The sequence below is a fragment of the Necator americanus genome, chromosome II (genome assembly GCF_031761385.1).
Source record: "Necator americanus strain Aroian chromosome II, whole genome shotgun sequence".
Classification (NCBI taxonomy): domain Eukaryota; kingdom Metazoa; phylum Nematoda; class Chromadorea; order Rhabditida; family Ancylostomatidae; genus Necator; species Necator americanus.
This window is the reverse complement of record NC_087372.1, coordinates 5133290-5153764: the sequence shown is the minus strand read 5'-3', so window position 1 is coordinate 5153764 and position 20475 is coordinate 5133290. Positions and strand designations below refer to the sequence as shown.

The 20475-nt window shown below is 39.8% G+C and overlaps 2 protein-coding genes across 5 annotated transcripts; both read right to left on the bottom strand.

The window, feature by feature from the left end:
* Positions 1 to 1376: 1376 nt before the first annotated feature.
* RB195_016905 (uncharacterized protein) lies at positions 1377 to 19745 on the bottom strand (the record flags this gene model as incomplete). Of its 4 annotated transcripts, XM_064183646.1 has the most annotated exons (26): positions 1377 to 1523; positions 2699 to 2883; positions 3521 to 3738; positions 4839 to 4949; positions 5007 to 5117; positions 5207 to 5301; positions 5723 to 5849; positions 6378 to 6479; positions 6539 to 6642; positions 7871 to 7931; positions 10707 to 10805; positions 10866 to 10926; positions 11027 to 11076; positions 12775 to 12870; positions 14808 to 14884; positions 16088 to 16272; positions 16681 to 16898; positions 16971 to 17081; positions 17160 to 17270; positions 17341 to 17435; positions 17520 to 17646; positions 17748 to 17828; positions 17883 to 17986; positions 18054 to 18114; positions 19462 to 19560; positions 19615 to 19745. In XM_064183646.1, the coding sequence occupies 26 exons, from the start codon at positions 19743 to 19745 to the stop codon at positions 1377 to 1379; spliced, it is 2967 nt and encodes a 988-aa protein (XP_064039525.1). The 4 variants fall into 4 exon arrangements, with proteins under 4 accessions (XP_064039525.1, XP_013308167.2, XP_064039527.1 ...); XM_064183644.1 differs by lacking the exons at positions 1377 to 1523; positions 2699 to 2883; positions 3521 to 3738; ... (9 more) ...; positions 11027 to 11076; positions 12775 to 12870 and having other exon boundaries at positions 14738 to 14884; positions 17727 to 17828; XM_013452713.2 differs by lacking the exons at positions 10707 to 10805; positions 10866 to 10926; positions 11027 to 11076; ... (11 more) ...; positions 19462 to 19560; positions 19615 to 19745 and adding an exon at positions 8493 to 8650.
* RB195_016906 (uncharacterized protein) lies at positions 9061 to 9645 on the bottom strand (the record flags this gene model as incomplete). The annotated part of the gene is made up of 3 exons (XM_064183647.1): positions 9061 to 9170; positions 9385 to 9526; positions 9613 to 9645. The coding sequence occupies 3 exons, from the start codon at positions 9643 to 9645 to the stop codon at positions 9061 to 9063; spliced, it is 285 nt and encodes a 94-aa protein (XP_064039528.1).
* Positions 19746 to 20475: the final 730 nt, after the last annotated feature.

Sequence of the window (20475 nt, the reverse complement as noted above, 5' to 3'; positions counted from 1 at the left end):
AAAGTTCTCATACAGATCATATTATGGTGTTTGCGATCTTAAGTAGGCTATATAATAACGTATAATTATCTCACCACCATCAAGATATTGATGGAAGGAAACTGAATGAGATCAGTAGTACTTCATTGATTAAAGGTGTCAACAGCCTCAACACCGACAAATAAATTTTGGTTTTTGTTCGCCTTGAGTTATCAGCCCTAGAGGTGTCTGGTGCTTGGATTTTGCACTTATTTCCGTCAATAACGGGAGCGCAAAGTTCAGACGAAAAGCTGAGTAAAGCAATAAGCCTTGGTCTTAAAATGGTCTTTAAACTTCTCATCTAAATAAACCACACCTTATTTAATAAACTAGAATTTGTAAATTAACTCTACTTAGTTTTAGTTATTAGTTCTTCTTCCTTGGGTTTATAAAGGAAACATCGGAAAATTGTCATAATTTTCTTTCTGTATTCTTCTGTAAGGTGCCAGTGAAGCGCTGGAAGGTGTGAACTGTTGTCAAAAAGAAACTGTACGGTTAGGAATTTCCCGAGTTTTCTATAGCTAACGATGTATAGCTTTTTATTATTTTCCATTGTTTCGATTTCGTTAATTTCCAAAGGAAAAAATCGATCCACATGCGACAAAGGGTGGCAAAATGTTGTAAATGACCTCTTGTTTTCGAATACGTTTGTTCAACTGTTGAAAAACAAATGAAAATCCTACAAACCGTGGGATTTGCCAATGGCTGAATTGCGGATGTTTGGGAGTAATTAAGGAAGGTCGGCGGAATTTCGCCTGTTTTCAATCCACATATTTGTGCAAACTAAATTCTGGAAGTATATCTGAAATTAGTGGCTCAGCTCAATTAGTGTTTTTAAAATTTAATTTTGCTTATTCTCAAGGATTCCTCTTGTTTATTGAGACACAAGTTGGTGGCCGTGTTGTAGTAGAATAAATAAAGCGTTTTTAATTGATAAATAGAAATCAAAGCAGATAAGTAGCTTGTATGAAATAATAGTAGCATACAATACGATTGTTGCACATAAAATACTAACTAAATCAATATCAATTGAAATCAATTATAAGGAAGTAATAAGTGATGGGTTTGTAGCAGTCGCATACAGCAGCTGTTAAAGTTTTTATTCGCGAACAAATATTTTGAAAAAAATGCAGTCATTGACCGATCGACTAATGTTTGAGATGTTTTGGAATAGTTTGAAGTAAAGATGTGTGTCGCATGATAGTGAATCAAATCTTTACAAACAAATAGAATGAAGACAAACAAAAATATGGAAGGAAATGTTAGCTGCATATAATGGATCTGTTTAATTCTCTTCTTCGAACTATTGTAATGAAATTAATATCAGCACTTCTAGAAGTTCTGCTTGGATGCACTTCCTACGTGGTCGCATCTTCTACTTCGGCAATAGTCTCATGCATTGGTTTGTTTACAGTTTCTGGTAATAATACTGCCGTCATAACAGCTGATGCCAAAGCGAGCACGGAGAATGGAATAACCAGCGAGAGTTTTCCGTAGTTGTCAACCTAAAACGTGAAGATCACTGACTTCAAACAACTAACTTCCAGAAAAGCATGGATTGGATAAGATTGATGGTAGTTTTTGTTTCGTCAACTTCTTCAAAATGCCATGATGGTACCTCCTGCTCTACGAGTTTTACTATTGCTTCACCTGCTAATTTAGTTTATCATGTTAGAGATTCCAACAATTCCTGAACCTTTGCTAATTTTAAGGAATTTACCTCGATTTTGTTTATTACTTGGTAGAAGTGTATAATATGATCTTTCAACGGGAAGGTAATAAAAGTAACAATAACTCATTTGAGGGACATCTATAAGTTATCTGTGGTAGATAGCGCTGTTTATTTTGAATAGGCACCAGCTCAAACCACAGAACTATCGTATAACAACTCTCACTTCCATGGAGAGTTGAAAAAGTGCCCGCACCTTTTTGACCCTTTTGAACCTGGATGGAGGAGCCAGGTGAAGGAGGGTTATCGAGGGCACCATACCTTGGTGGTTCCTAGCAGTTGTGATGAAACCGTAGCCATGACAAATGCACAATTTCAAGAGGTAAGTTCCCACCACATGCACGATAGTCACTGTAATTCCTAGCCAGAAGAAGAAAAGAACGCTGATCTGCGTTTTTTTCTGTACTGGATTCATTTTTCATTCTCCTCCACTATCATTAAATATAGGCATCAATCGATTCGTGGTGACTAGATCTATCTTTATAGTCTGTTTTGAATTCTGGAAAAATCTGGAAAACTTTCAAAGGAACCTTTTAAAGGAGAGGAAGTGCTCTCTGCTACATATCAGTAAACCAAGCCTAGAGATAACTGCGCCTTGAGGAAATATACCATATGAATGTGCAGCAGTAGTTTTCAACGGAAACGTATGTAGGTGCTGCCGGAAATGTTGTGACGGCGTGACGTATTATCTCTTCGGTAGCTGTATCGACAGTACATATCGGAACCTAGCAACTGATTGCTTCAAAAATGGAAGCGGGACCTTCGAGGTGGTAAGGAGTCGCGCTAGTACAAAACGTTCAAAGCCGACAGTAAATAGGTTTTGGGCCTATTAAACAATAACTTAAATAGATAGTTGATCAAAAGACGTTCACTTAGGAACTACGCAAAGAATATCCATCATATTTTCTATGGATGCAATCACAAACTACATCAAATTGAACAAAATCTTACCAGCCATAAAGCTATGAAAGAAGAGAGTATGGATCCAAGACGTGCCATCGTTGAACAGCTTCCCATTGCTGTGTTGCGTATAACGGTAGGAAATAATTCAGATGTATAGGTGTACAAAGCAATAAAAGCGGAAGTAACGGCGCCTTTTGTTATCATTATCTGTAGCATTCCCCAATAAAAAGCAACTGAAATAGTTAAGATTTAAATAAACTTGTTATATATATATTGTATTTAATATTGTATAAATTACTAGTCTGAATCTCTGGCTAACACCAGACATCAGATTCCTTGCAGCGTTCCTTTCGCTGGTTTTCACTGGTCAATAAAAATTATTGCAGCAGTGATATTTTCTGTGAAACTAAACTAATTTCCCAACTTTCTACTTTCTTCTAACGACGCTTTCTTCGTTTTTTCTAAGACCCTAACGAATCTGAGGTTTCTGGTGGGTTATGCCTATAGGGGGTCGTAGATTGTGGGGAAGAGGAAGGGTTCCGTCCATTTCTCCTTAACTGCCGTAAAAAATGGCACGGAAGCTCCGGCGCGTGCACAAAGCTCTCGCGCTCCAATCGAACTTGTTGTAGAAAATAGCGTCCCGGAACGCTCTAAGCCAGATCCGGTGCGCAATTTTCTGTCCCATATAATCCTTGACCACCGGAAATCCATGTCACGTCAGATTCGTGGGGTGATGCCTTTAAGGAGTAGTTTGCTTTCATGTTTCCACTTTCTGAAGGAGTTATGCTACCAACGTGATGGAAACATACTCAATGTTCCCTATGAAGCCGAGTAACTACATGGATTTCTACAAAATCCCTATAAACATACCATGATCGCCCACAAACAAGTTGATAACGAGACATATTCCGGCTACGAAAAAGCTGCAAGCCACCATCCATCGTCGTCCAATACGATCAATAAGGAAATAGACAACGAAAATTGCTGGGATCTCTATAGCTGCACTAAGAGCAAAATTAACGTATATGCTACCACCACCGATATCACTTTTCATAGTCAAACCATAAAATAGCATAGCATTAACGGGCCTGAAAGATTTTCGATTCACCAACGAGTCAGTTTTTTCTGCGAATATAAAGTGTTTTTTTTACAATACTTGTAAAGTATTTATTTGGGTTTGATTGAGAAAAAAGATTTAGATGTAGAAATCGAACTTTTTGAAACTCTATGGTGCTAAGGAGTAACTGATTAGCATTTTTTTAAATCCTAAAACTATCCAAAAATGCACGAGAAAATTAAAAACCTAGACAAAAGTTCTAGGTTGTTTCAATGAGAATTTTTCAATCTACGCGACCATTTGTTTGGAGTTTTTGATTTCATTAATTTGTGGAACATTTTGAAAAATTTTGAAACATAAAGAATTGGGTTTAAAATTTGACATTTTCAAAGCTCTACTTTACATAGGAGTAATTCATGAACATTCTCTTTCAATTTGAGAATGCGCGCAGAAATAATTGGATGGACAAAATTTTTAGGCTATTTAAATAAGATCTCTGTGCTCTGTTCTCTGATTGATTTTCACATTGTTCTTTTGTATAAGAATGGGACGTCAAGTGGGCAGCAAAGCAGAGCAATTTTGACACCAATTTCTATTTTATAGTTAACCGAGGGTTAAACACCTACGAAACGCTTTTTTTGGTAGGGGAAATCGACTGACACATTAAAAAAAAACTCGAGAAAAATAGTAAAAATATTTTAGGAGAAGAACGAGGCGAGGTACTGGAATACCTCTTGAACGATTAGAGGAATTGGAAAAAAAAACAACGGAAAATATATTGTTGAATTTGTGATAAATCTTTGTTTGAAAAGGATTTAAAAGGAAGCGTTCAGAAGCACGAAAACGTTGCGAAGTGTCTTTCGACCCAAAACAACTTCTAATTTATAGATTACAGCTACTCTTCGACTTTTCAAATAGATCACAGAATTAGACTTCAGGGGCTGGGTTCTTCAATGTTCCAGTAACTAATCCCCTAACTATGCGTTCAACCTTAAACCAAGTTTTGGAAGTTTCCAGAAAAGATATAAAAGTTTTTCAGTCTTCCTATCTGTCATCGGTTATCCAACCCCAACTATGAGTTGGTGAGCAGCGTAAGAATCGTCGAAGTGTTTGAAGTAGCTTAACACTTACCAGATAAAAAAGCAAACAAGACTTCTTATTCGGAGTGTTTTAGTGCGGAATAGGTCAAGGAGGCCATATGAGGTGTTTTTCTTGCTTTGACTCTTCTCTAGTTGTTCCCACCTTTAAAAAAGTAATTTCGGTAACCCTCGAACTTAATATAATGCATTCCCTGCTCACCATTTGTCTGGTATATTTGACTTATTTACTTTAGCAGCCTTTCTCATTATCACATCCGCTTCTCTGTATCGCTCGTTAGTCACAAGCCACCGCAGGCTTTCCGGCATCAGCCTGAAAATACAGAAAAAATCATTGTCTTTTCTTCCTGCTTTGTCCTTCTGACATTACTAATTGATAGATAGATAGATTGCTTGATTTACCACCAATATGAAATAAGAATAAGCCAGGGCAGTGCAATAGCAGCATGCAGGACGCGATAGTCCCTAATGAAGTAGGCTAATCCGACGAGAATCAACTGAATTCGTAAATTATTTCTTTAATTCTTAAGAAGTTCTCCTGATAATCGTTAAAGGCATCACCCCACGAATCTGAGGTGGTACGGATTTCAGGTGGAGTATTCGTATACGGGATAGGAGACTATGGAGAGGGGGGTGATTCCGTCCATCTCTTGCTAATTGGCGTAAAAAACTGCACGGAAGATGCGACGTGTGCACACCGCTGGCGCGCCCCAATCGAACCCATTGTAGAAAATGGCGCGCTGGAATGCTAGAAGTCGTATCTTCCGGGCCGCTTTTTATGGCAATTAGGAAGAAATGTGCAGAATTACCCCCTCTCCTTAATCTACGATCTCGTGTACGAATACTGCACTTGAAATGCGAACCACTTCAGATTCGTGGAGAGAATCCTTTAAATGTAAATGAAACATCGAAGTGGACCTCCCCTATCGCGCCAAAGAGAGCGGCTAAAACTGCAACGATTCTCCTGTGACGTGCGCCGATAAGCTCCGTTCCTATCACAATCGCTACAACGTATATTCCTGGATGTGCAAAGCCGGTTCCGAGTCTAAACTGCAGGAAATCTGGATTACAAGCATTTGTCGATTTTTTTTTGGTGAAACTATGGAATAAAATGCTCCTCGTTGATCAATCCGCTTGAAGTGAGTCAATGCGCACGACCTCAATCCAGAACCGTTCGAAGTTTACGACAAGCTGGTCCAACCGAGTATCAAATCGTTGTTTCTTTATACTCTCACACAAGTCTGCTGTAGGCAGTACAGCGTAGAAGTAAGAGATTTCTCTGCGACTGTACGATCGATGTTATCGAATCGCCCCTGGCCAGGCAAGTCTGTCATTCCTTCGAGACTTATAAATTGGTGCCGGACTCATCCGAGAAGGTAAAGATCCTGACTTGATACGTCGGCTCCCCTCCGAAAGTATACACATCGTATAGGTCGTATACGCGTCTATAAACCCTGAATAAATATGAAAGTGGAAGTCGAACAAAATGGTGTTCCTCAAAGGGGTTGATCAAAACTGAGCATATCATCCCTTATCCACTTCTGTTTGTAGGAAAGAAAGCAGTAGAAATAACTTGAAAATTGCGAAAAGCCACCAGGTTGGCGCCACGATCAACAGTATTCCGAAGAGTATTTCAATTGCGACTGCAATACAGAAAACTTGCTTTCTTCCAATTCTGAAAAACAGGTGAAGCGTGAATGTCTTGTATTCAATAAAGTAACTAATGACAGTTACTTATCGCTCCAAACTCCCCACGCTAACGAGCCTGCCATATGACCAACATAATAGAACGACTGTACAGCCCCTTTAATCCATGCTTTGTCTCCTTCAATGCCCCACTGAAAAGAAAAAACACATTAGATATATAATCTATGCTTTCATATACAATGAGATAGACACTTCAGCTGTTCTCTAATGCGTAATCATGCTTCATGTGCACTATAACCTAAGAAGTTAGAGAAAAGTTTTCTCCAAATTTTCGTTTCTTTTCGATTCACATATCTTACATGTGTATAAATGTATTGGAAGAAGAAAACTGTAAGGAACATCGGCACATCCAAAAAGATTACGACGCGACCACTCGAAGAAAATTTAGTATTTGAAGGTTAACAAATCAAATGTATAGCGTTTTCATAGCCTTGCCTAGACAAGAAAAAAATCTATGTATTAGGTTGGAGAAGAAGTTCGTATAGTCCCGATTATCTCGGCCCTTAAAGGCATCACACCACGAATCTGAGGTGGTACGGATTTCAGGTGGAGTATTCGTATATGGCCTAGTAGATTATGGGGAGGACAGTGATTCCGTTCATTTCCTTCTAATTGCCGTAAAAAACGGAACGGAAGATATGGGTTCGGACGTTCTGGCGCAATTTTTTCTACAGGGAGTTCGACTGGAGCGCGCCAGCCTTGTGCGGCGCCGCGTCTTCCGGGCTCTTCTTTACGGCAATTGGAAAAAAATGGACGGAATCACCCTCCTCTCCATAATCTACTATCCCTTATAAGAATACTCCACCTGAAATCTGCACCACCTCAGATTCGTGGGTTGATGTCTTTAAAAGAGCGTATCACGCAATTTTTGATTTCGGAATCATCTTAATTAGTTGTTGTTCACAAGTATTAGAGGGTCAAGGTTCACGCTAAATTCCTCTCGGTCCAGAAAGACTCTTTTATGGTAATCTTTTGTATTTTTGTCTTCCCAACAACGCAACTTATTACACGTGGTAGAACGCGGGCGATCAGCTATGCGTGCACGATTGCGCGGTCGGGGCAAGTTCTTCTGCTTAATTGAGTTATATCAGTTGGAGTGCGGATGTTGGACGACAACGGAGGTCCACGCGTTCTCACGCAAACCACTACACGCGCATAATTTTTTTGTTTTTGAATGGATTATGGGTGACTCCTGACACTCGTAAACTCCACTGCTACCCTGTCTACTCGTGTGGAGGCTTCAACACCAAAAATTTCGTGATACAGTGCCTTTAAGCGATTTCGGGAAGGGAATTACCTCTTCTTAGCAAAAGGGGCATGCGCACCGACACAATGTAACGGAAGGCATATCAAACGTACTCTGTCGACCGCTGTATATCCAACTCTGGTGCAGTTTTCCGACATGGTTTTGTTCTCACATCTAGAATTAGATTTTAGATTCGGTGGACGAACAAAGACTGGCTACCTAAAACAGCATACTATGTAGCTGCACATTATTAATTTAAAACAGTGAAAAGAGATACTTTATCACATTTACTTTCATATATTAGTCTCTTTCCCAGTCAATTAGCTCGCCCTTGAAGAAAATTTTAAAAAATAGATTTATGAAAATATTTGCTATTTCCGCCGTTAAAGTGTGTTACAATATATTCTCATGATATTGCGCTACACATTATGCTAAACGCGTGTTTCGTGTTCCTTCTGATTATGACATATTATTCGATCAGGAAAAAAAAACCCACTGCTCGGTTAAAAGAGCTAAAACTGGCTAATGTTTGGTGTTGTAAAAACGGTCTCACCTGCAGAAGGCTATAACCGTGATTTCATCCCCTTTTATTAGGGTGTGCGGAAAGTAAGATCCGCAAGGGGCACCCGAAGCTCGACAACGTTTGCCTGCTGCACGATAACGCACACACTCACATCACGAAGAAGTCTTCCCAGAAAATTTTGGAGCTCGGATGGGAAGTTCTACCGCACCCACCGTACAGCCCGAACGTGGCCCCGAGCGACAACCACCTCTTCCGATCGCTTCAGCATTACCTGGAAGAGAAGCGCTACGATGATCGTGACCACCTCGAAAATGACCTTAGGGCTTTCTTCGCCTCCAAGTCGCCGGAGTTCTACGCCAAATGAACCCATGATCTTGTGAGACGTTGGCAGAAGGTTGTCGATGTTGATGGAGATTATTTCGTCGAATAATAAAATATTGTTAAAAAGTTGTGTTGTTTTGAAATTCTGCCGTATTTCGACAGATACTTTCCGAACACCCTAATAATTTCACATCTCCTTTCCACCGCATCTCTGTTGTGCTCCGCTTGTGATGCAAATGGCTACAAGCGTATAGAATTATACATTAGGCTTTCCCTCCAGGGCATCCAACGGTTGGAACCTGGAGAGGAAGTGTGATGTGAACTTGTAACGTTCTTAACTGATGTCTCCCAAACAAGTAAGAACATATTAGAACACGCAGGCGTGCAAACAAGTCATTATCTCAGGTTGAGAAACTTTCGCAAGGTGCGAATTCTATCATTTTCCGAAATGGATCGGTGTCATCTGCTAATGATCTTCATGTTCAAGTGGTGGGAAGCGAGCTGGCCTCCAGCGGGGCGTTGCACGAAAAGACAAGTATCCACACTTTCGGCTGCAAGTTGTTCCTCCTCTACAACGAAAGAAACTTCTCATTTAATCATTTGTCATACACGGTGTATCCGCGCAATAACAACTACTTTTACCAGTCATTGCTGCTTCGAACGAGTTGTGTCGAATCTAGGTGGTTCTAAAAGCTACCTACCCAAAGAACCTTACAGCGCCGCGTCTCTGTTGTTTGCTCGTTGTACTGCAAATGGACCTACGTTGTCTTTAAGCAAGCCTACCGTCAACAGCTGGTTCTGCCGCTTCGACGAGAGGAGCTTCTCTTTCGACGACTTCCCACATACGCAACACCCGCGCCCGACTTTCGGAGCGGTTCCGGAACGCCAGGATGCAAACAGCACTAAGCGCATCATCGAGGGCTACCTGAAAGGACTGCTAAGGTGAGTTCCACATCCATTCACTGAGCCCAGCCGTTCCTACCGGATGAGCATCTGCCAATTATTACTTACCCTGCGCCGACCAAACCTTCTGCAGGATATCATAGGAGGCAAAAATTGGTCTCTTCCAATAGCGATAATCGGTGTGTCTGCTGGCTCCGTTTACGACGCATTGAACTTCCGCGCAGCAACGATTGAATCGGAATCATTAGAAAGTTTTTTTCTGTAACTCGTGGGGAATGCCTTGATGTGAGCTGCAGCTTGAAAACAAGACAGGCTACCTACACACTCAGTTCGAGACTCGGCCACCCCAATTCGGAAAAAGCGACCGAGACGTGTTGTCTCTCACCTCCTCCACATAACAACCCGCTCTATATCGCTTTGACCAGTCGCCAACATGAGGCCCAGACTAACTTGGGAAAGGTATACGTGTGTGAAGAAATGACTGGCCAACCTAATGTAAGTATACAAAATAAAGAATTGAAATGTGACCACCTACTTAAAGGGAATTTGCCATCCCTGCGCACCACTCTCAGTCGACGTGACGATTTGAAAATCAGCGTAGGGCTCTTCCCACTGCAGTATTCCCACCGACGATCAGTGTTTAAAAGTCGGCACTCAGCATTTTTATTGTTCGGTGTTTTCCTTTGCATTCTTTCGATTTTGCAAGTTTTTCGGTATGAATATGAATTTGAATTGAATGAAATGGGAAAGGAGAGATGCGAATACTATTCCAGCCATGGCTGTCTCATAGACGGTAACATCACTGCTTTTCGAGGCAATATTGGACAGAATGGCGTTTGACGACACTCTTCTCGACGAGAATTACTCTCCGTACGGTTTTTTTGTCTCCGTGTCTCTCTATCATTGAAAATCTATGGTATCACAAACCGCGTGTTTGAAATCGCAAAAGTTCGATGGAGGTAGAAGTGAAGACATTTGTACTTCAATGGTTTCGGATCGGGTCATCTTCTGTTTATGAGGATAAAAAGAAAAACATAACGGTTAGGAAAACGTATCTCTATTCTGGAGATTACACATGAGAGCATTTTACCGATTTTCCGAATTTTCTTTTTAAGGAAGATTTTTAACATTTGAACGGCGGTGGTAACAGATATTGTTTTCATTAATTAGAGAATCGGGATTATGCATTTTTTTCATCTTACTTGACTTCTGATGACAGTCCCACGAAAGTCCAACTCATCACATGCAAGGCCAGCAAAGTAGTTGGAGAGCACACTAGGATAATCTGACTAATTTGATATCTGAAAATTTTCTCATGTCGTTTAACTGCATAAGAGAGTGAAACTAAGATATTAGCTTACCTTCCAAAACTTCCAAGGTGTTGTTCAAGCAACTTATCGAAAGTTATTTTCTTCGGTTTCTCTGCAAAATTAACAGCAAAATTATTTCTGATAGCTTAGGAACGACTCTTTCGTTACATAGGTAATGGTCATTCTTAAATAATTAAATTTTATGCACTTACGTTCAATAGTCGGGGTGTTTTGCATTGTTCGAGCGAATTGAGAATAGAATCTATAAGAGAGGATTTATTAGCAATGCAAACGAAGACTGATAACAGTTTTTTTTCTTGGAATGAATGTGGTGGGAACGAAACTCATTTTGATCGTTAGTCTGCCTTTAGACAATACAGAATATAAAGGTTGTCAAAACATATATACATCTTTTTAATTTATATCCTACCGTTTATTTATTTCATTGGGCTAACTGGCTCTGGACTTTTATGAAATTGATAAAATTTGTTTTTTTTTACTCAATTGGAAAACAATCGTATAGTCAAAAGTCGGAGAACTATTGCATAGCAACAATGATCTTGCCCTATAAAATCCTTCACTATCTCCAAATGTTCTCCAATGGATAGATACGAGAATGCGAATAAATTGGACTTTAAAGACTTTATAATCATAATGAACATGAAAGAAATCTGGCGAAGGTCGCACGTCGGCACCAAGTAATATATCTTAAAAGGTGTTTGTTATGGTAAAGCTATATTGCAACTATTAACCTTCAGTCCAATCCACCGAAACATGGACTGCTGCCTAGTAAACCGCGAGCGCCATACTCCCCAGTAAAATGGTGTGAGTGAATGGGATATAAATTAGCGAGGGAAACGACGCGTTGCCTAAAGTTCTAGAGACCTGCTGTTCTCACACATCCTACACTCACAATTATTCTTTGATAAATTATCTACAAAGTTTTCCAAGAGATCTACATACCGTTGGTTTATACCTAGAGTTCACACTGCTTCCTAGTATACTGATCTGTTACTGTTACTGTTCCTGTGTCACTAGTATGCTGATCTGTTACACGTTACATCTAAATCAATGAGATTTTGTCGGTCACAGGGGTGTTGGGCACTCCGGTTTCACATAGTTTGACATCTGAATTGCCTGTCAGCTTCTAAACAGTTGTCAGACAGACGAAGGCGATAACGGCATCACGTTAGCTGTTAATAATGATCAATACCAATCTTGTCCACAACTCAAACAAATCAACAAATTAAAAGTTTTCACATAGTTTTCTAGATCAAAATCGAGCGCATATTGATTCTTTTCAGCTCTTTTTGGGCAAGTTACGGTATCTCATTGTTTATATTTCTGTTTTCTGGGAAGGACTCTTCCTGGATTGTTCTCGTTTTTGGCTGCCCCTTATTCTTATCAAAGGTAGAGCTTGTTTTTTCTTTAAAAATCAGTTCTTGACCATTGTGCGACACACGACATGGTGACACCGAGCGGAGAGATCACGAAAACTCTTCAAACACCTTTTCTGGAAAATGTGGTTATCGCAGATTCTTCGGATTTTGAGACAATGATAAGAGAGAAATGAAAACGCGTTATTTAGGTTTTTCTAGTCTTTCGTCTTTCGTTACGCAATGTTTTATCGCTGACTTATAGCATTTGTGGCTATGTAAATGTGTGAACCGGCTTCTTGGCAAAATGCACTTGGTGCAGTGCTGAGTGAGCAGAGATAGTCTTGTAGTCCGTGTACCACTACTAACTAGGACAACCGTAGATTATGCCTCGCCAACGGTAGCAATGGGTTTTGGAGCAGAATGAGTTCAAATCCAGAACCGTTCGCTACGTCTCTTGCATTTTTTCAAAGATGCAAAGGGCTCAGTTAGTATTTGTTAACATTGTTACATTTGACACCATTAGTGATGGCCACGTAATATATTCGTATTCCAATATTTGCGTTAGTAAGAGGACAACTCACGGAGATGCTGTCGACGGGCGTGGCAACAAGAGAAGGGGCGCAAAAAATAAGGAGTTAGAAAATTGAAGTGATGGAAGAACGAAAATGACACTGACACTTCAATGTGGAGCTCCAGTATAGTAGGGGTTTCACATCGTTCATGGTATACTGGACGTCATACGTGGTTATCGCAGATTCTTCGGATTCTGATACAATGATAAGAGAGAAATGAACAGAAATGTGTTCAACACCCTTCAGTAATTTATATGATGCATGCTTTTAATCATTACTTAACGTGGTGTGGCCAAGAAGACGGAAATGTGTTAGAATTGAAACATATGGAATGAATGGTTGAGGGGTTTGAGGGTTTTCTGAAGGAAATGGGCTAAATTTTCACAATTTTACCCAAACCGGGCAGAGAACACGCAATCTGTAGAGATGCGGGCTCGGCTAAGGCAGAATAAGCCTAAGCTAAGCTTAAGTAAGCCTAAGGTGGCTGGTAGTCCATCCGAATGGATGTGGAGGTGTGGTTTGAGGGTTTTTCGAAGGGAATGGGCCCAATTCTCACAATTTTATCCAAACTGATATGATTCTGCGTATGTAATTAATATAGAACCAGGTTGATGATATTCCGTGTAACACTGGCTCAATTTGTTGGTCCTCTGGTTTTCTTAGGTGTTTTAGTACAACATTAACTCCTTGTGATTGGTAAAAGTTGAAATTCCATCTGTGGAGATTTTATACCTTATGCTGTTAAACACTAGAGTTTCAATTGTAAAAAGAAGCTGCACTAACGGGTACTTGGCTACTTATGACCCAAGAGATGCCACAACGAAGATCTCTACGCGGAAATGGATGTGGTATCATTGCGAATGACATGTGGAAATCACCTGTACAGCTGTCCTAAATAGCAACAGTGAACCATCTAAGCTTTCTGGATCACGTTCGGAGGAGACATGCCCTTTTGTCTTGTTCAAAGTATGATGAGCAGTCCCTCGAACAGAGATAGAAAGGTCTCACCTAGCCGAAAGCGAAAGTTTGGGGCTGAGCCGGTGAGAGAAAATACAGGAAGCGTATTCAATAAGGAGGCACAAGAGCTACGTCAAGTTCAGCAAGACATATTATCTATAGGATGAATAGTTTGTTTAGAATTTTTTCTGGACGTTGAGGGCATTAGATGGTGCTACGGACATATCACAAGGACAACATATCTCGGCAGGATTCAACCAATCGTATAGGGCAATAATACAAGAGATTCAAAGTCGTGAAAGTCACTTATTCTGCGCATGTAATTAAAATTTGGACTCGGATTTTCACTTTTTCTTTTGTTTGGATAGACAGTATTGAGTAATTGGCAGAACAAAAAGAGATACACCTCTTCATTCCTCTGCTACATATATTTCCAAATACATAGCGGACCACGATTAGTCCCTGTCTGACAGCAGCATCCGCAGTTTGCGTTACTACTTAAATATACACTCAGGCAAATTCTAGGAGAAACACTGAATCATATGAAGAGCAATTGAAGCATAACAAAAAAAAAATGATTTGCATCACAGTACGAATAAAATACTGACAAGATTGAGAGAATTCGTTACAACAGATTTCGTACATGCTGTTGAGAAATTTGACCACACAAGCTGGGAATCTGAATTAATACTCAAGATCCATATTCAGATATCACTGAGCAGAAAATACCGCGATATTGCAGGCAACCTTTACACGGATATGGAGAAGGGGAAGTTCCAATGAATTCTCCACTTTTAAAACTACAATTAAAAATATCTTAATATGTCACGGAATAAAATTTTGTAATACCATTTGTAATCAGCAACTAGGAGCCATAAAACGAAATAGTTCAAAACTATTCAATAATCACAGGTAAGGTAGCCCTATTATGGTTTTTTCAGGACCACAGTGAGACTTTCCTACTGAAAATCAAACGAAGGAATAAAAAATGGTAGTTTATATGACACATTATTGATCAGACTCTCGTTGTTTCCACATCAGAGATAGTCTCGGGCATAGGTTTGTTCATAGTTTCTGGTAAGAACACTGCCGTGAGAACAGTTGCAGTTAATGACAATACAGCCAGCGGAATAACCATGGAGAGTCTTCCTTGAGCGTCAACCTAAAATTTACAGGTTACTGATTTGCAATAATTTAAATTCGAATAAACAAGAAAAATTAGGACGGGAACTTTCATTTATAACTTGGTAAAGTAATAGTACCTGAGAGCACTTTTGCTTTTAAAATTATTCGGAAACCCAGCAGCATTAGCACTCCTTTAGATAGATATAATCTTGATCTCTTAATTGCAGATAATATTTTCTACCAACGACATGCGCTCGCATATGAATACTTCATTATGCATTCTAAAGAATGTGAAACAACTTTTGAGGTAAGTTTCAGATTTTGATTGCTTCTCGAAATGCACACGTATTGTCGCAGAATTATTGCTTAACAATTGTAAAAAAAAACTAGCTATACAGTTTATCGTTTTCATAAGAGTATTGTTGACTGCATGTGAGTGTAGCAGAAAGAAGGAATCACATGCGCTTATGGATAGCAGTTTATTCTACTAAAAGCAATGATTACGTTCGTGTGGGTACCGGAACGTGTAGAAGATTGGCGAGTTCTAACATACCTCGTATGTACTAAGGCGATTTCCACGCTGTTTTTCAGGAGGAATAGGCGGAAATGAGTGGACTCACACACATACTCATAATTCCCACCCCAAACTCTACATTTCTTCACAAACGTCAGTTTCGTTAAACGAATGGAATTTCATAATTAGGCAATCAGAGGCCGAAAACAAAAGGATAAAGGATAAAGTGTCTGGCGTTAATCAATCCGCTTGGGATGCGCCCCCACATTCACTTCAATTCAGAATCGTTTGAGGTTCACGAACGTGTAACTGGCCTATACAATGACTTGCGTTGGCAAGCCGATGTGTGAAGTCAGTGTTCTAATGCTCCCAGACAAGTCTGGTACCAATTTATCGATCCCCGAGGGATGAAAGGCTTGGTGAGCACTAGGGCGAATTCGAACCTCCGATCGATCGTGCAGGAAGTGGAATCTCTAACCGTTACACCACACCCGCTCCAGTTTGAACATATGATGTTGAAAAACATCGCTAGCAATTTTCTGCCTATTATTTTGAAGACGTTTAGCACTTTTTATATCGCGCTCAGGATATGAAATGATTCAAAATTCTTGATTATGGAACTTATGGGAAATGTTTGCAGAACAATGCAGTACGAATCATAAGACCTTTCTACTTTAAAGAATTCTCTTCTGGCTTCTTGAGAAATAAATTTAATTTGAAACTTACCAGCCATAATGCCATGAAGGACGATACTACAGCTCCAAGCCGTGCTATCATTGAACAACATCCAACAGCTGTGGTTCGTATGACTGTGGGAAACAATTCAGCAGTGTAAGTGTAAACAGCAACAAAAGCTACAGTAGACGCTCCTTTAGTAATAGCTATTTGTAACATTCCCCAAACGAGGGCCACTGAAATGAACAAGGGTAAGATAGGAGCGATTAGTGAGTAGAAAGTTAGAAAATCTGAGAAAACGTTCGCGGATGCAAGGCATTATAAAGTATCCTAGAAAGGTTAGTATCAGGTTTTTTTAAAACGATTAAGGGAAGTTGAATGTGAACAGGGTCATTCTGGTAATCAGAACCTCAAATCCTACGTTGTCCATGAGAGATCACAACATCGTCAACTTCGTGAAACGCTCCCCTTAGGTTTGCTACTGATGCATCAAGCAAAAAAATGGATCAAAAACTTGGAAAAGTTGTTTCAGTCCAGCACATACCCTGTACAACTGAAGCAATAACCGTAATAGTAATAATAGGAACCTTATTTATAATATTTAATTATGTGGTTTGTTAACAACATAATTATTACGAGCGTACCATTGTCACCTACAACCCAATTGAGAACGAGGCAAATTCCGGCAGTTAGAAAACTGCCTGCGACCATTGCTCTTCGTCCAACACGGTCGATGAAGAAATAGACAAGTAGAATAGAAGGAATCTCTATAGCTGCGCTAAGAGTGAAGTTAATGTATAGATCGCCACCGGCGATGTCGCTCTTCAGCGTCAATCCATAATATATCATCGCATTAACGGGCCTATAAAATAAGTGTTCGTTTACTCCAAATCTATGGTGGTTACTTACGTTTACTCCAAATCTATGGTTTTACCAAATAAAAAAGCAGACTAATGTCCTTGTACATAGTCTCCGAGTACGGAAAAGGTCTAGAATGCCATGAGAAACGGCTTTACTTTTTTGCTTTTTTTCGAGTTGCTTCCACCTGAAAAAAAATGTTGAAGTTGTATAAGTATGCAAAAGCTCGAAGATGATTTCTAGATTCTATCATGCCCTCAGTTACCATTTGTCCGGCACACTTGTTCTGTTTATTCTTACAGCCTTTTGCATTATAACATTTGCTTCTTCGTATCGTTCCTTAGTCACAAGCCATCGGATACTTTCCGGCACCAACCTAGACACATTGTTCCGTCGTCAGCTACAGTTCTCCTAGTAAATGGTAAGGTGAAGTATGGTTTACTTACCACCAGTAAACAAGCAAGAGAAGGGATGGTAGTGCTATCACTGCATGTAGAAATCGATAGTCAGTTATGAGGTAGGCCAACCCCACCAGAATCATCTGAATTGGTTATCTTTATCGTAACCATCAAATTTATTTATCTAGATTTTTGTTCTCGGACATAAATGAAGAAAAAGAAGTGACCTCTCCTATAGCTATGGAAGTCGCAGTCCCAACTGCAACAATCCTCCTGTAATTTGGTCCAACAAGTTCAGTCCCTATCACAATAGCTATCGCGTAAAGTCCTGGATGTGTGAAGCCGGTGCCGAACCTAAATTTTACGAGAATAGCGTTCAAAGACCTTCATGCACAATCTAAACACAGAAGAAATGTTGGATTGGATCAGGTTACTTTAAGATGGCATAAATCCACCACGTTGGAGCCACCGTCAACAACATACCACATGCTATTTCGATCAAAATTGCGAGGTAAAATATTCGTTTCCTGCCAACTCTGAAAGAAAGATGATCTACACCAGGAAGTGATTTAAATGATAACAGCGCCCACCTATCGCTCAGAACTCCGCATATTATCGAACCTACCATATGACCGATGTAATAGAATGCTTGTACGGCCCCTTTGATCCATGATTTTTGTTCGATAACAGGCCACTGGATTTAGCGAAATAAGTAGATTTGTTGTCTCTTGTTCTATATGTGATCCAGAAATACTGCTTACTTTGTCAACAGCCGAATATCTGCTGGTTGTGCAATTTTCTATTGCGGCACTGTTGTCACATCTATAACAATGCTTGAAGTTTTTGTTTAGGCACTATTACTTTTCGTTCTTCATCTTCGTTTATTTATTCTCATTCTTCTTTGGATATCTTTGTTTTTCCATAATATAGCGCACTGGGGCGGGTGTACTGCAGTCAGTTGAAGACATCACCCCACGAATCTGGGGTGGTGTGGGTTTCAGGTGAGTTATGCCTATACGGAGTCGTAGATAATGAAGAGGAGGGTGATTTAGTATATTTCTTCCTAATTGCAGCAAAAACGGCCGGAAGATGCTCAAGTCGAACTCCTTGTAGAAAATAGTGCGCCGGAACGCCTGAAGCCGTATCTTCCGGGCCGTTTTTTACGGCAATTAGGAAGAAATGGACGGAATTACCCCAATCTCCATAGTCTACTATCCCGTAAACGAATACTCTATCTGAGATCCGTACCACCTCAGATTCGGTGAGTGACGCCTTTAACGGTTCCGCTACCTACACAATCGATAAGAGGTTCGAATCCGGTTCAGTGCTCACCAATCCTTCCTTCCACCTGGGGTCGATAGATTGGTACCAAACTTGTTTGGGAGAATAAAACACTGACTTGGCACATCGGCTAGCCCCTACAAGTTGTTGTATAGGCCAGTTACACGTTCGTTAACCTCAAACGATTCTGAATTTAAATGAACATGGTGGCGCATCCCAAGCGGATAGATTAACGCCAGGCACGTTATCCTTTATCTCTTTCCAGCGCACTGGTAATTACTACTATCATGATTTTTGAATAAGAATAAGTTGACTTTTTTGAGAACTTTCATAATTTCTTAGCTTCTTTTGCTTCTGCTTTTCCATCGTCGGCTGATTGGACCGAATTGAGCGGAAAGAGCAGATTTCCGCCACCGCTGAAAACGACAGCAGGATTGCTCCACTCCATCCTAAATTGGCCATCACCACATAATCTCCTGCTCCCTTATAAACATTTTGGTCTATATCCGAAAGGAGAAGGGAGAAAGTGCAGAGAAATCTCACGACCTTGGAAGAAAGAAGAATGATTCGCTTAGTTGCGACCCTCATACTAGTATGGAGAGGCTAATTAAGTAATTTGAGAGCAACTGGAACTATTTCCGTTTCTTTGTTGTTGTAGCCAAACGTTAAGTATATCTACAGAACACTATGTATGACAAGATGTAATCATATTCATAATTGAGCAGTTATCAAATAACCCCTATCCATGCTTTTCTGTGATGAGAGCTTATGCAAAAAAATGCAGCAGCGTTTTCCTTATATAAAGCTTAAGACAGAACTTCTCTTCATCAAACCACTTTCAACATTTCCCTTATCGTAAGGTCTTCTATGTATAATCCCTAATCTTACATCTTTTCTGGTGCGTTATTCACGAAAGTCCAGCTCATCACATGCATGGCGACAAATAAACTCGGAATACACAGCAGAATATACTGAATAAATTGATATCTGAAATAACGAAAATTTAGTTACGTCTGGATGAGAAACAGAGCGGTAGTTCACCTTCCAAAATTACCGAGGTGTCGTACAAGAAAGTCGTCGAAAGTGATTTTCTTTGGTGGTTCGGTGAATTGGGCAATATCATTCTGTTCAGGATCCTTTGGTGCAACACAATCGTTACGAATGGTATTCATTACTCTGAAATAGGGGAAAAAGCGTGCAGGAGATCTTTCATTGGCATCCATTCGTAATGAGCCGTGTTGATCATTTGAGTGAGCTAATCTGTAGTTCAGACATAGATCATGAAAAGGAAATACGTTGACTGATGGCATCGTTTGTTTTAAGCAAACAGAACGTTAGAAATAAATTAACATTGGTAGTAAAAGTGTACAGGCGAAAACCCGTTTGGGTACAAGCAAGCGAAAAAGCGTCTTTCCTTGCACTATATATTTGGAAATAGCTGAAAATAAACAAAATTTGAAGTTCGTATTAATGAATGGATTCGAAGTGAAAGCTGATATAAGAACGTAGTTGAATGAGAGTGGATGTGGTGTTTTCTAATTTGGTGGAAATGCAGCGCCAATCTATGATCACTGGGTTTTAATCGCCATATTTGTCTAGTCATATCTCTGAAAGTAAGGATCAATTTGCAACCACTGGTCGTTTATGGTTCTGCAATGGAAATTGCTGTTTCAAATGTGCACGATTTGCAGAGATTTTTATTTTGAAGTGGAACATTTAGATATCGGAACTATTCAGAAGTTACATGTTTCTTCAACATTTTGACTACTCTAATTGATGGATGGAATCTCATTAAGTTCTCGGTGCTTGAAGTTTATTGTTTTGTAAGCTGCTTTTCTAAAAATTTTTATTGCCCGAAGATGTGAAGAACACTCTTTGAAATGAAAACTGATCCACTGAGCA